At 42.0% G+C, this 15,943-nt stretch overlaps 1 protein-coding gene across 1 annotated transcript in view; it reads left to right on the top strand.

Annotated features, from left to right (window-relative positions):
- Positions 1-15,609, top strand: part of DPYS (dihydropyrimidinase) — an 80,375-nt gene extending 64,766 nt beyond the window's left edge. Inside the window, exons 8-10 of the mRNA XM_047842493.1 lie at positions 2,503-2,710; positions 13,657-13,787; positions 15,290-15,609. Of these exons, the coding sequence (XP_047698449.1) occupies positions 2,503-2,710; positions 13,657-13,773 (325 nt within the window). The 3' untranslated portion in view covers positions 13,774-13,787; positions 15,290-15,609. The remainder of the gene's footprint in view (positions 1-2,502; positions 2,711-13,656; positions 13,788-15,289) is intronic.
- The last annotated feature ends 334 nt before the right edge of the window (positions 15,610-15,943 follow it).

The raw sequence follows: 15,943 nt of genomic DNA, 5'->3' as shown, positions 1-15,943 counted from the left end.
TCTGGCTGGAAGGCAAGAGTTGGGCGAGGAATGACACCCTGTCAGACACCTTCCGATGTAAAAGTGGAAGCACATTCTTTTTGCTGCTGGTGATACTGCCTAGAATTTACATTTTGTGTTAATTGCACCTCATTTACATAATGCCTTATTATAAAGAATCGCTTAGATGCTGCCTAATTGTCTTCTTTCTTTTAGAACCCTTGAGAAAGTCAAGGTCATGACCTTTATTTGTCTGAGGCAGAGAAATCTGATTTGACATTTTGCTGTCACAGACCTTTTGCTTTCATATTTCTTTTTTTTGCATATTCATTTATTCCCAGCCCACAAAAACACTTTACTTTGTGTGTTTCCTTTTGTATTTGTCTACCTGCCTATGTATTTTCCTTGTAGAGATAATATACATGCTTTGTATAACTTTTTTCCATTTATTATTATGTAATTATCATTTTATTTGCTTCCCTATCATATTCTTAATTGTAGTCTTTCATAGATGCCCAATATTCCACCAGATAGTCATTAGAAAATTGTTATGCTTCAGATTTTGAATAGTTTAGGCAGTACTGCAATGACAGTCTTTGTGTATAGAGCTTATTTCTTCTGTTAGATTATTTCCCTGAGAGCATCAGTAATTTTTAATTTCCCATCGGGAAAATAGACTTTTATGATTTAGGGCTTCCCCTTTTTTGCCTCCCATTCTTGTATTTCAGTAACCATTTCAGCATGAACTTCTATGCATTTTACTTCCTCCATTTAGTAGCCTTACTAATGCATTCGTCCAGACATTTTTATGTAACATTTTACAAAGCAAGCCAGAGAGTTTCTGCCATCAGTGTAACTGATACTTAGGAAACCACAGCCCAGACAGACTATGGAAGTATCACAAAGAGACTGTGATGGTCGTAAAAACACTTTAACCTGCAGGTTTGAGGCTCCTTTATATTGTTCCTTAGATTTATTTTGAGTTTGTATCTTTCATCACCAACTCATAACTCATCATAACTCATCCTATTCTTAGTAACCCTTTAAATATTTTATTCATTTTCCTATTTCCTATCAAACATCACTATTTGATCAGAAGCCCCCCTCCTCCTTAGTGTTGGAAATTATTGTTACTGTGTTTGTATCTACCTCTTATTCATTGTGATCTTTTCAACTTTTCTTTCTATCAGTCAGTTGGTTCTTAAGGCCCCTCTTTGTGGAGTATGAAGGTAACAGGGGAAACAAAGTGGGCTGTAGGAGGTGTTGGGTCGTCCAGATGAGAGATGATGGTGGCATGGGACTTGGGTGGGAACAGTGGAGAGCTACCCAAGCGGGCAGGTTTGGGATTTCCTTATTTATTTTGGGGGAGGTAGAACCAATAGGCTTAATGATATCTTGAGGGAGGAGGAAAGGCAGATGGTAGTATCATTTACTGAGTTGAGAAACTCGAGGGAGAAACAAACTTGAGTGGGAGTGTTGTGGGAGACATTGAAAATCAAGAATTCTGTTTGGACATGTTAGGGTTGGAAACCATTCCAACCATAGGGTTGGAAACCCAATATCCAGGCCAGCACCACCTCGTTCATTTCTAGGGTGGCAGCACACAAAAGCTCTGAATCTCCCAGCTCCATCCTTCCAGATTAGGGTTGGGGGAGCCTTGGGCTGATGTTCCTTCGACCCAGCCTTGGGGATTTTAGCAAAGAACTTCTCTCAATCTATCTTGAGAGGGCTTATAGAGACTTCTACAGAATTCAGATGATGCTCATGTTATTCACTGCTGCCAGATCACTCCCCCCACCCCCGCCCCTTTCCACCAAATGAGATTTAGGGAAGAAGTCACCCAACTTTCAAGGATCCAGCCTGGAAGTCATCGATCATATTGTATAAGATTGAACGTACTAATAAACTACTAAGAATAATGATGAATATACAAATAGATGACATAGACCCTGCTAAGCAATTACATTCTAACATGCTTTGTTATTTTTATTATCTCAAATTTTTCAAGTTTTGCCTCAGACAAGGGAAAGAAATTCCAGACACAATTTTCCTTGATAACGACCAAGTTCAATTTGACAACTACCAATTTCTGATTCCCTCTGGGAAAGGAGGGACAGGGATGGGATTTGGGGAGTGGGAATGAAGAAGCCTCAGATGCATCTGCCAAAAGTTAAACTTCTGTAAAGCTGGGTGGGTACTGAATCAGTGTGTTCATCAGACTCATGCGTGTTGTAAAAATTAATTTAAAAATCTAACCGTGAGAGACAATATCTTCCTTTCACCCACTTCATCCTCATTAATCACCGTAAGGAGTGATCTATTGGGTTTTTCTCTCAGAAAATGTAATTACTTTGTAATGAAATGTTAATGCTATGTTCTATTCTTGAAGTCGCTTGTTCAAATGATAAAGCTTAATACGGCTTAATAGAGTTGCTAAATTTTCTTCTAAAGTCATTCTTTGAATATTTTATATTTGTCAGATGAGCTGGTGGTGATCTGGAGGGTCTTTGTCTTTACAAACAGGACTATTTCGTCAAGAACTCATCATCAGGCTGTTAACTTCAATATCTTCGAGGGCATGGTTTGCCACGGGGTGCCCCTTGTGACCATTTCCAGAGGCAAAGTGGTGTATGAAGCTGGAGTTCTTAGTGTCACAGCAGGAGATGGAAAGTTTATTCCTCGCAAACCATTTGCTGAGTATATTTACAAACGGATCAAGCAGCAAGACCAGGTGAGTTGTGCAGAAATAGGTTATTACCGGGGGCTGAACCGTCACCTGTTTCTGGATGTTGTTTTTGGCATTTTCACATATGCTCGCCTTAACACATTCTTGGGAGTCAAGATTGAGAGGAGAGGTTCCAGCTAAATTCCAGTTTTCTAAGAGAGAATCATTATTGGATGTATGCATTTTCCCTTGAAGATAGGTGTATCTACCGAGGATTTCCTCATGGACCAAGTCACTTTTCCCCAGGCAGATTCAGGGTCTCTGGGGACTTTTGGCAATTGTGTCATTTGGTGGCGTCCTCTAGGAAGCAGATACTCATGTTTTTATTAGGGGAAACACCTGTGTGAGAAGATTGGAGGGAGTCAGAAAATGCTGGGAGAGCCTTCAGACTGAAATTCAAGTCTGACTCTGGTGAAGGACCGAGAAAAAAGAAAGGAAGTATCCTAGTCTACCATTCAATCTAAGATTGGTTGAGCAAGGCCTTGGGCAGCCCTTGAACGAAGTCTCCTGTCAACCAGCTACATGGCTTGCTGTCATTGGCTGGGAGCAGCTATGGGAGGCGTGGCCTGTGTGCAAAATGGAGGTGGAGTTTGGAGCTTAGCAATGAACAGTGCTTAGCAATGAATGGTGCTTCAAAAAATTACACTCCTTGTAGTTGAATGTATGAAAGCTCATTTTAATGGCCATGAGAGCAGTGGTGGAGTTTTGAGCAGGTAGATCTAAATATGAATTCTACCTTGCCCTTCCATTTCCTAGCTATGTGGCCAACAGCAAGATCTCTCATCCTTCTGCTCAGTTGTCTGATCTAGAGAAAGGCAACATTTCCTCCTTAACAAATTGCTAAGACTGAAATAAGAGTTTTAAATATAAGGCACGTAGTATGGGTCAAATGTTAGTTCTGTCTCTTTGTTTTCCTCTTTTGATGACCAAATCTATGACAAAGTTTCCCTAAATCTTTGCTTGTAATAAATGTATAAAAGAAACATTTGTTCTTAATGTATCATGGGTTTTTATACCTTTGTTTACACTGTTTTAAAAATTCATTTTACTAAATACACTAACATGTCAGAAAACTTCAAATGAAAACCATATAAATTGCTAGACTTGGGGTGTCAGGGAGGCAACCTGTGCCCTCGACCCCACGTGAGGACAATAGGCCATGGCTGGATGCCCCAGATCTTCTAAGACTGCCTTTCTGGTTTTTACTCAGTAGGCTTCACTCACTGTGTTCCTCATCTGGCCTAGAGACAGTAGAGTTTGAAACCCTTGGATCAATTCTAAGGCTTCTCTCTCTTCTTTCCATTTTAAAATATATTTCTATTTTTCCAAAGTTCTCTGGCTGTTTTTCAATGCATTCCATTTGGATCATGTAGTCTGTTTGATTTTTCCTCTTATGTCTTGTGAGAAATTTTTTACTTGTGGATTCTCAGAGTCCCTTATACAAGATTCATCCTGTTTTGTTTGGTGTTTTTCTTTTAACACTTCCTAAAGCTTTGATTAAGTAAACAGGCACTCTAGAATGTTTTAAATTCTCAGGGTGCCATAGTTCTTTATATACTGTATTTTAGTCAAAATGTTTAAGATTACAGTTCATTTTGCTAAGGTTAATTTGTAAATGTTGACATTGACAGGTACCAGGTAGATAGTGACTGTAAGAATCCCCCGTGTTTTTGACCACGTGTGTGATAGATAATAGCAATACTAACATTTACTGATGCTAACTGAATGCAAGTCAGGCATGAGTTCTTTCACTGTAAAATTCTGTGAGGGAAGGAACTATTATTTTCCCCCATTTTAAAGATTAGGAAACAAGCTTTAGAAATTAAGACACTGATCCAGGTCATGCAGCTCGTACATGGCAGGGCCAGAACATAAACTCTTGGTTGTCTGACTCCAAAAACTGTACAGGTGAGCAATGAACGATATTGTAAATCATAAAGATTGAGTTAAATGAGTTAATGGGAGACAAATGATTCAGCATTTGGTTTGGAAAACAATAGTCTCTCAAAAACTAATCTGAATTGGAGACATTGTTGGCAGCTAATGCATTCACGAAGCTGTAATAGTAATCCAAGGTATGAGCAGAAAGGGATTGGGTTAGGGAACCATAAGGAGGCAGAATCAGCAGAACTGGGTGATAGGTTAGGTCACATGTGAATTGGATTCAAGACAGCATCAGTGCCAATGCTCTCCAACAGGGGCGCTAGACTAACCGGGAACGCCTGATAGACTGTATTTAAATGGCTGACGTGACCTAAGTTGTCTTCTTGTAGAGAAAACGTTTGAGGCAGCAGAGATCACCAAATGACTGGCGTCATCAATTCTCCTTTCCAAATTGTCATTTTAGGGTTTGTTGGCAAAATTCTTATCAACTTCCCTTTTCAAAAGTTCACTTTGTTTGTGAGTCATCTTGGTTTCTTAATATTTTCTTCTGATATCACCAACTTTTTTTCCTTTTTTTAAAAATTTTTTATTGTTTATTTTTGAAACACAGAGAGATGGAGTGTGAGTGGGGGAAGGGCAGAGAGAAAGGGAGACACAGAATCTGAAGCAGGCTCCAGGCTCTGAGCTGTCAGCACAGAGCCCGATGCGGGGCTTGAATCCACGGACTGTGAGATTCATGACCTGAGCTGGAGTGGGGTGTTTAACCTACTGAACGACCCAGGCACCCCTGATATCACCAACTTTTAAAGCATTCAAGGGCATTATTGTTTTTGCAGTAACAATAGGTGATAGCTATTATTATTGTCATGTGCTATTCTGAGCACTTACTATCTGCCAGGCACCATACTAGATGGTTTACAGTCATTATTTTATTCAACCTGAATAACAAGTCATATGGTAGGTATTATCAACCTCATTTTACAAAATAGAAAGCTGAGTCTCAGCAAGATTAAATAACTTCCCTGTGATAAGCAGTAAGTAAACGTAAGAGCCAGGATTTGTAACATGGCCTTTCTGATTCCCGCTGTATCATGAGACCTCCATACAGCAAGAAAAGAGAAGAAAGTGATTGTGAAACTCAAAGTGTGGGGAAACTCCTTATTTTGGAAAACGGTGGTGTGGGAAAAAATATCAAATAAAATGGATAAGATGAGGTTTGAAGGTTGCCTGGAGACATTTCAAACATTTTTTTCTCTCCACGAAGCAAAGATAATTTTATAGAAGAAAAATATCACACTAAGGTTAATAAAGAGAGTTGTTAGGCATTCTAGTTTTAAATTCACATTAGGTTATTCGAGCCCTTGCTTTGGTTTCCATTTAAAATATTCTGGTTATTTTTGTAAGGATAGGAGTTTGAAGGCAAGCAGAAAAGTAAGAAAATGAATCCCTTACCCTTCTGGACTCCCAAAGAACAGATGGTAGAGACACATCAGCGTTTGCCTGCTCCATAACTTGGCTGACTTGGCTGGAGTGTTGGTTCCTTAAGGACACCATCTTATATTCTCATGCCCAGTACTTGGTACATAGTAAGAATTTGATGCATAAACAAACTGCAGGGGCATCTGGAGGGCTCGGTTGGTTAAGCATCCGACTTCGGCTCAGGTCATGATCTTGCGGTTCACGAGTTTGAGCCCTGCATCGGGCTCTGTGCTGACAGTTTGGAACCTGCTTCAGATCCTCTTTCTCCCTCTGTTTCTGCCCCTCCCCCACTCATGCTCTGTCTCTCTCTGTAAAAAATAAACATTAAAAAATTTCTAAAAATAAAAAAAACTGCAAACAGAAAGAGCAAAGACTATAGTTTTAGAGGTCTTAGAAAAAATTTTAAATCAACTTACCCAGGAGATTGCCCCCTGACTCATCCCAAATTGTGGAATTATCTGTAAGCTTGATTCTTTTCCATGAGTTTATTACTTAACAAAAGTTACCAGCATCATGCCACGCACCTACCACTGTTATCAGATACAGTAAGGAATTTCAAAGGAAAGAAACAACATTTTTATCCAATTTGACAGCTTTTGGGAATTGTTACTTTATTTTAACATTTAAGCAGCTGATCCTTAAGGGAAAAAAATTTAAATCAGAAGATGAGGCATCAAACTATTTGATAAATATAACATAATAAAATATATATTACAATATTTTATAAAAAGTCACTTAAGTGACTCTTGGGGGATGAAGGAAGGAGAAAAAAAAAGAGTAACACAACTTAGATGTTCAAGAGCATCTGGAAAGAATAAAATCAACTTACATACTGTTAATTCCTTACCCCCAAAAATATAGCTCGTGAAACTCAAATGAATTACTTTTTCTAGAATTTTTTGTGTGTTTAGACTTGTAATTTTCACCCAAATTTGGAAGTACAGAGTTGCTTTAAGTCATCTCTTTTTCTCTTTTTTTCAGTATTAAGCAACCCAATCTATTCTGGGAAATCAGGGTCACATTGCATTTTATAGAGAAACAGGAATAGCTTCACGGAGCAATGCATGGCTTCAGAGTTGTGCCAAAGCTTTGAAACTTTTAAAGCTTTGCAACAATAAGCATAATTTGCCTTTTAGATAAGATAAAATTGAATGGATGGCTGATCTGGTCCTTGAAATGAGTGTTCTCCACTTCTGAAGGAACAGTTTGTCAACGTCTTTCTCAATGTGGTAGCTCAGAGAAAATAATTTAAGGGATGTCGGTAACTACCACGTATCCTCATTTCCTCAGATTGATTGTTAATAATAATCAAAGGTGATACCTCTGTTGGAGTCGGCTCATTTTGGTTCATGAGAGACATTTGTGTGTGCCTCTTCCCAGCTCCTCATTCAGTGACGTCACTTCAGTAGCCTGAAATCAGCTATGGTGGGAGCATTTACACCCCAGAAATAGGCAGGTGCTATAAATCAGGGCTTTGGGGGGGGGTTGCTGAGAAAAGGGAAGGCAGCGCTGGTTGTTGACATTGACCAGTGCACCACTGTATACGGGGACTTCCTAAATACTCTCTTTTTGCGCTTTAACCACTCAGCATTTATTCAGTAAATATTTATTGATAACCAATTATGTGCCTGGCATAGTTAAATCCTTACAACCTTCTGAGGCAAGTACTGGTATTCCAATTTTATAAAGTAAGAAACTGAGGCATTTTTTTAAGTTTATTTACTTATTTTGAGCAGAGGAGGGGCAGAAAGAGAGAGAGAGAGAGGGAGAGAATTCCAAGCATGCTCTGCACTATGAGTGCAGAGCCCGACATGGGGCTTGAACTCACAAAACCATGAGATCATGACCTAAACCGAAATCAGGAGTTTGACCCTTAACTGACTGAGCCACAAGGTGTCCCAGAATCAGAGGCTTAAGGAGGTCACATAGTTACTAAGTGGCCGCCTTAGAACCCAGACCCAGATTTTTCTACCTCCAAAGCCAATCCCCTTATCCTCTATTGCTGCAATGTACTGATCAGGAAGTTTACTCCCCGCCCCCCCGATACACAAAGCCACCTGCCTCCATCCTCAGAATGTCACCCCCCTACTCTGCCTTCCTGTACATGGCATTCACTTACCCTCAGGCTGGCAAAATTATTACCAGAGGAACCATCCCTGAAATGAGAGGGCCCAGCTTTGTCACATTGTCCTTGAGAAATAGCTCAGCAGATATGTTCAAGGTTAAATGGAAACAATTGGTGGATTGCAAAATATTTTTGAAATGCAGGTTTTCACGGTTATAGGTCATCTCTAATGAACCTAGGGGTTCCTCGTGCCCTAGGGATTCACAGCCCCTGAAGGGCTCAGTTCAATGTGTGCTGAGTGTTCACCAGACAGGCATGGACTTCATTTGCTGCTCATTTGGACTGCTAAGTATTGGGTCAGTACCTGCTGTTTGGAATCTGGAAATTCTGTTGTCTCAATTGATATTTTAGTTTCTTAGTCTCCATGGTTGGCATGGTATCAAAACTTCCTCTGGGGCCCAGGATTCTTCTCCGTTGGTCTTCCTAGTCTCAGAAAAGCTAGCATCCCAGCACACAACTCTCTGCAAACAATACAATTACATTTTCTATCAACTTACAACTTCCTGTTTCCCCTGGTCAGCTAACCAAAAAGCATTTCTGCAATTACGCGGGTATAATAATGATGATTGCGATTAATATTTATTCATAGTGCTGCACATTGTGATACAGTTCTCTTTTTTGTCTATTAACTCATCATAATGACAGTCATCATTAAATGCTGTAAACCTTGAACTTTACCAACGCAAGCCACCAGCACCCTGCCAGACGAGGTGCCATCTGTGATCCCTATATTACCTAAGAGAGCCTCTCACACAGTTTTACCCTCGAGCCACTTTATTGGATTGTGATATCATCAGGATGGAAAGATCTGGTGGTGGGTGAAATCATTGGATTTTGACCCACCTGTACTGAGGGGAACAGATGCCACAACCCAGTTCAGCCCTCTGAAGGTGCATTCTCAGGACACTAGTCTCACACTAGTCTCTCTCTCTCTCTCTCTCTTTTTCTCTCTCTCTCTCTTTAGGACACTAGTCTCTTGAGGTGCACCTTGAGAAAGGTGTCACATAATTTTAGATAATGCTGCTCTCAGACTGATTCTATTGCCCAATATCATACAAAAAGTTCTAAGAAGTCCTACAGTTAAGAAACCTTTCATTTAACAAATATTTCTCGAGCACCAGGTACTATCCTAGGCCCTGGGATACAGGCGTAATATAACACCAGTGTTCGTTCTCAAAGACCTTAAATCCTATTTCCGTTTCACCTACAGTTCCTTGTGCCTAAGTTCCAGTTTTGCTGGAGACACTTATTACATCCCCCTGCGATGAGGTCTATTAGCCACTTGAACAAAGGAGTCTGGAGATTAGGAGAGATCAGGGCTGCAACTAAAATTTGGGAATCGCAACACGTAGATTTTTTTTTTAAATTTTTTTTTTCAACGTTTATTTATTTTTGGGACAGAGAGAGACAGAGCATGAACGGGGGAGGGGCAGAGAGAGAGGGAGACATAGAATCGGAAACAGGCTCCAGGCTCCGAGCCATCAGCCCAGAGTCTGACGCGGGGCTCGAACTCAGACCGCGAGATCGTGACCTGGCCGAAGTCGGACGCTTAACCGACTGCGCCACCAGGCGCCCCTAACAACATGTAGATTTAAAACCATAAGTCTGAGGCCACCGAGAAGAAGAAAGGGAGCTTGAGATAGAGCTCTGGGACTGCCAACCTTCAGAGGTTGAGGAGCAGAGGAGCCGGAAAAGGAGCCTGCGAAAGGGGCCGGTGAGGTAGGAAGGAAACCAGGAGAACATGGAGGAGAGAAGGCAAACAGAGAAGAGACCTGCCCTCTTTGGTTCAATCCAGAGCCCTCTGCTTCTTTGTCCGGCTCTTCCATAAATGTCTGCGAAGAATTAGGTATGGGTTTAGCTGGGAGACTCAGGACGGAGTCCGTGTTAATCGCTGTGCTCATCTGAGATCCTAGGGAACGAAACCCACATTATTTTGGACCCCACCACTTAGGGTAGCCCATGAGCATGATGCATTGGTCTCACCAGACGCTAGGGGCCATGTCAGGGCAGGGCACCGCACACTTCAGATGGAGATCTGTTATTGTCACTAGAGAGAAGTAACAAGAGTTGTAGGTTGGGTCTACTGAGAAAACACATGTGCAACTGAACTTCTGAATAACACAGTGACGGCTTGAGATTTTGCAAGACGAGTGCCATCATTCTCTGTTTTGTCACAGTGAATATCTACTGAGGTTCTGAAATAGACGGAGTGCAATGCCAGGGGCAATAGGCAGTACAAAGATGAACAAGATGTGGGGCTAGCATTAGAGAGTTTATGTAACCCACCTCTAAGGATAAGAAGATTTTACAGGTGAAAGTACTGGGAGGCTTGGGACCAGAACTTGAATTGTCTTTGATTTCTGTCAAATCATCTATCAAAGCGGAAGGCTGTGAAGTGTGGAGCAGCAAAGCCTCCCCAGAAAGGGCCGGTTTGTCTCTGAGGCGGCGGCGTGGGCAGGAGTGGTTAATGCCCCACGGCAGTTCTGGCGGGAAATCATGCCCTGCCTACCCAGAGCCTCAGAGGCAGATACAGAGCAGGACCATGTGCAGATTAGACCTGGCCAGTCAGGTCAGAGATACATGGTGGCCACTGTGACCAGAGTGACCAGCAAGGCTACGAGGGGCCTAGTGGCACTGCTAGTGAAGTGACTGAGCAGCCAGAAGGTGGTTCGTGGACAACCAGGTGAGCTGAGGCCTGCCCACAGGAGACAGTCGGCCAAAGAGGAAGGGCAGCCTAGAGAACAGATAAACGGCGAAACACAGCAAAGGAGTGTGAGGGAAACGGAGTTACCCCAGGCCAGGATGACCCACACAAAGAGGAGACGAAGCTCAGATGGGGATCTCCTTCCCATCATACCCTGGGCAGAAATTGATCAACTGTGTATTGAGTACTTGTTATGGAAAAACAGAGCAGTACCCCAGCCCCGAATCTGCTGGAAGGGATAGCTGAGTAAACAGATAATTACAGGAAACTATGGTAAACAGGATGGTGGATGTGTCAGGGAGGGCTAAAGCATCCTGGATGGACAATCCTCTGGACTTGAGTTAGAGAAGATAAATCAGAGATATTTAGGCCAAGGAGGTGGTAATGCCAGCATGGGCGAGGTCTAGCCCTGGCGGGAGGATCTGGGAAGGGCACTGGTCATCTGTTGAGTCTCGTGATCCCCACCAAGTCTGCAGCTGGGGTCAGGGAAGGATCCTCCAAGGGACTGATCAGGTTGTGAAGCAAGCCCACCCCTGAATGAGGAGGACTGTGCCTGGGCGTGATGGCTCTGCTTAAATCACTGCTTTTAGCCACCCCTTCCCAGGAAGGAGTCCAGGAGAGACAAAAAGGTAATAGCTGAAAACCACAAGCAGTGAAATTTCAAAGGAACTGTTGGGTGAAGAGGGAGACAGAGAAGGGCACGCAGCATGAAGGCAGGTGACACAAAGATCTGCCCACTTATGTCACTTTTTCCGGGGGATCTTAGCTGTGGAAAAGGCTGATGATGGAATTGAACTATGCCACAGGTTTTACTGAGTGCCAGTGCTAACAGAAAAGAGAGAAAGGAAAAACCCTTCCGATTGTAGGCAACATATGGACATGAATCCTGGTTTTCCTAGCTAGTTCTTTTTTTCAACGTTTATTTATTTATTTTTGAGAGAGACAAAGAGCACACGTACAAGTGGGGGAGGGGCAGGGAGAGAGGGAGAGAGAATCCAAAGCAGACTCCATGCTGTCAGTGCAGAGCCTGATGCAGGGCTTGAACCCCCGAACCATGTGATCATGACCTGAGCCAAAACCAAGTCGCTTAACCGACTGAGCCATCCAGGCACCCTGTTATTAGCCAGTTCTGATGATGCCCGTTAATTATGTTTAGTTCCCTTTACAGTCTCAGTCGTGTTTGGATTCAATTATATGGTCAGCCAAGATTTAAGTGATACATAACAGTCTGACTTGGAAAGTAAACCAGGAGAGGAAAAACCATGAAGACCTCCCTGAAAGGTCATAGAGTGGGACAGTAAGTAGGTGTAAAGTTTCAGGTGTGGCTTAGCTCCAGGTAACACAAGGTCCAGGGGCTGGGTGGCAGAAATAGGAAGTTGGTCCTTCATTTCTTGGTGTCGATGTTCCTCAAGATGACAACAGGATCCAGGGCAAAGTAAAGGACGGAGATAGTCAAAATGAAAGTCCAGCAAAGCATCCAACCAGACACAGAAAACGGACAGAGGCTGGGACTGGTGAGCGGAGGGCAGGGGTCCCCCCCTCCCATCCCCTAAGTGCTCTGTGTGTGCCCTGACACTACACTTCAAATGTCACAGCTGTAGGGACGGTCTCTGTGTTGCTCTTTGTTTTGTCCTCTGTGCCTGGCAAAACATCTGGGACTGTGTGTGTTCAATAAATACCCATAAAATGAAGGAAGGTGACGCTTTGTATCTGGGAGATGGCGTTCATTCCCTCCATTTCCTAGATGAGTGAGTAGGCCTAGCTGGCTCATTTGGCAAAGCTAGAACTCAAACATAGGTCCGGTGTCTGGCAGAGCCCACATTGTTGATCACATTGTGGTCAAAACAAGGCAAATGTTATTGGAGGGGGGATCTACATACTTATGTGTACACACATACTTACTTATTAAGAGCTTATTCTACACTAGGCATTATTCTAAATGATTTACTTATTTTTAATCCTCTCCCAACCACCCCCAAAAGCCGGTGCTGTTACTATTCCCAGCTTAAACTGAGGCAGCAGGAATACAGTGTTCAGTAACATGCCCAAACAGTCTGGTTTCAGAGCCCATGCCCTTAATCACTGTGGCTTGCTGCTTCTTGACTTGCCAGTGAATTTGTGTCCATGTTTATAAACAGTGTGACTTATTTCTTGTGAATGCCTTTGTTTATCCAGTCCAGATTTCTAAACTCTGAGCAAGCACTGAATTAACTCAAGCTGAATCCAGCCGGAGGGTTCTGCTCTCAGCGGGCCACCCGAGAGGTGTAGTTAGAGATGTGAGATTCTGTGGACAGCCTGTTACACACAGGGGCAAGTGAGAAAATGAGAAAACACATACACAGATTGCTAGACTCAGAAGAAAATGCTCAGAGTCTTGGGAGAGGTACCACAAAGCGGTCTAGGAATATAGATGTCTAAGATTGAAATGAGAAGGAAAGGTAGAATGTCCGAAGGACCATGAGGTGGTTAATACAACCAGAAGGGTGTGGGGATGGGGTAGAGGCTCCAATTTAAGTTTTCAGTGAAAGGAACAATCAGAGCGTGCTTCCTGGGTCTTTGTTGGACACCGATTAGCGCCAGCAGAGTGGGGCACAGCTCAGGTACTTGAAGTTGCCAGGAACTTCAGTGAAAGGGCAAGGGGCGGGAGGCACATGAGAGGTAAATTAGCAAGATTCGTTTCGCTCATTAAGGGAGCTGCGCTTAGCTTTGAATTCAGGAAATCAGGAAACCATAAGAGGAAAATGAACTGTTCTGTTTCAGACTTGCACACCTACCCCTGTGGAGCGTGAACCCTACAAGGGAGAAGTCGTCACACTGAAAACTAGAGAGACAAAAGAAGACGCCGCAGCAGGGACCAGGAAACAGGCCCACCCCTGAGCTGGGTGCTGTGGGTAAGGGACGGTGGGCAGAGAAAGTATTCCTGCATGAAATCAGCAGCTCTGTCTTCATAAGCTTTTGAGGAGTCTAAGGTCAATGTCAAAGGCTTCAAAGTGACAAAAGACTCAAGGACAGGTTAGCTAAGGGAAGACTGATAAAAGACCTCTTAACACAGAACACTTAGTTGAGCCTGCAGATTGAAGAAGGCCTTGGTCTATTTCGAGATTTATTCTCTGAGATGTTAGGAAACATTCAGCAAAGCCTTGAAGTATCAAATATGAGCAAGAGGCAAATAGATGGGTAGCATACAGAGGGACCTGTTAGTGAGGAAATTTGACACGTCTTAAAACAGTGTAATTTTGTGGTCAAAATTTATAAACTATTTAATTAGGATCTTATGTAGAAAACAAATCTTCATATTGTAAATGCAATTATGTTCTAGAACTTAGAATGAATGAAAAAAATAAATCAAATGTTGCTTTTGGGTGTATAATTTTTCAGGAAAATTATTTGATAGTCTTTGATGTACTTTATTGCACACTTAATTCTTGGAATAGTATTGTAGATATGGTCATTTTGGAAAAATATTTCAGTGCTTCCTCAGTTTTCTCTTAGTCTTTTGATAGCCAGATCTTTCTTTTTTTCAAGTATCTGTTATCACCATTCTTGTCAATTTCTTTCCTTTCTTCTTCCTTCCTCCCTCCCTTCTCTTCCCTTCCCTTCCTCTTTCCTTCCTTCCTTCCTCCCTCCCTCCCTCTCTCTCCCTTCCTCCTTTCTTTCCTCCCTCCCTCTCTCCCTCCCTCCCTTCCTTCCTTCTTTCCTTTCTTCCTTCCCTCCTTTTCTTTCTTTCTTTCTTTCTTTCTTTCTTTCTTTCTTTCCTATTATTTTCTGATCCTGCTCTGGCAGCCTCTCTCCAACACCACTTCCACTGGCTTCATGACATCTGCATGTTTTGCCAGCTTTAAATTTCATTGGGCTCTAAATTTTTTTTTTAATTTGTGATGTTTTTGGCTGTTTCAACACATAGTGATCTGCAAAAGACTTATACGAGGGGTCGACATGGTAAACGGGGATAGGTCTTTGTGTTAATTGGGACACTGTCAAAGGACTACTTTTATACATACCCACTTAGGAGTTGCACATTTTTACACTAGGACAACCTGTACTTCCCTAAACCCCATGACTTGAATCATGAGGTCCTGTGTACTCCGGGTTACATTCTCTTTATTATGGAGTGCTGTCTTTAACAATGCTATGCAGCCGAAGCTTCAAGTTTTTTGTCATTTCCTGACTCTTGGAATTCTTTTTCCAATCCAGGAAGATTGTGTTAAAAATGCAGAGGAAGATTAGCAAGAGGGAGAAATTCTGTTGAATGCTATAACATGCTATTAACATCATTTATAGGAGCAGGATTAGTGTTTACTTTGATTATAGCATTTCTTGGGGGTTAGGCTTGAGTTCTGCATCTCTTTATGAGGGAGAATGTTATACTGAGTTCCTTTTGTTCTGTTCAAAGGTAAAATCAGAGAAAAGAATTCTGCTGTTCCCATCACTGTTAAGTGTCGTCAGCCCGTGGAGAAACAGGCCTCATTTCAACTCCCCAAGATGCTTTTGAAAAAATAATCGCTCAAGGCCTCTTTGATTTCCTTTCAGAAGCAATTGCTGTCTTTCTCACTGTGACTTTGTTGCTGCGTAAGATGGAAGATATAAATGACTATTATTGTGATGGAAAGTCCATGTGAAAATTCATTGATGATACTTTAAAATGCCACCTTTGCTTGTACTGGATTTCTTGCTTTGAAATTTTAAAAATCACTTTCTTGTTTAAGGTTGTTTTAATGGCTACCATTTGTTTAAAAATAGCAAACTCTGTGGTTTTACATCCTATTCTAATTAATAAACATTGAGATCTGCATTTTATATCCTGTTTTCTGGGTCATGTGTATCTTCTAACTTACAGGGTTGAGACTCTGAGAGGTTGGTTGTGATTCAAAAGCACAATTTCCTCTGTGACATCTGTTTCAGCAACTCCTGGAAATCGGATCCCTGAACAAACCTCATGTAATTAAATTGGATACTCAACCTTAGATTAAGTCTGAAGCAAATTATCCAATCACACTGATGAGTGCAGGATTTGGAGGAATTAACAAGAATCAGCATGGCTGAAAGA

The sequence above is a fragment of the Prionailurus viverrinus genome, chromosome F2 (assembly GCF_022837055.1).
Source record: "Prionailurus viverrinus isolate Anna chromosome F2, UM_Priviv_1.0, whole genome shotgun sequence".
In the NCBI taxonomy this organism is placed as follows: domain Eukaryota; kingdom Metazoa; phylum Chordata; class Mammalia; order Carnivora; family Felidae; genus Prionailurus; species Prionailurus viverrinus.
Note: the sequence above shows the minus strand (reverse complement) of the source record. Positions and strands in the feature narration are given on the sequence as shown.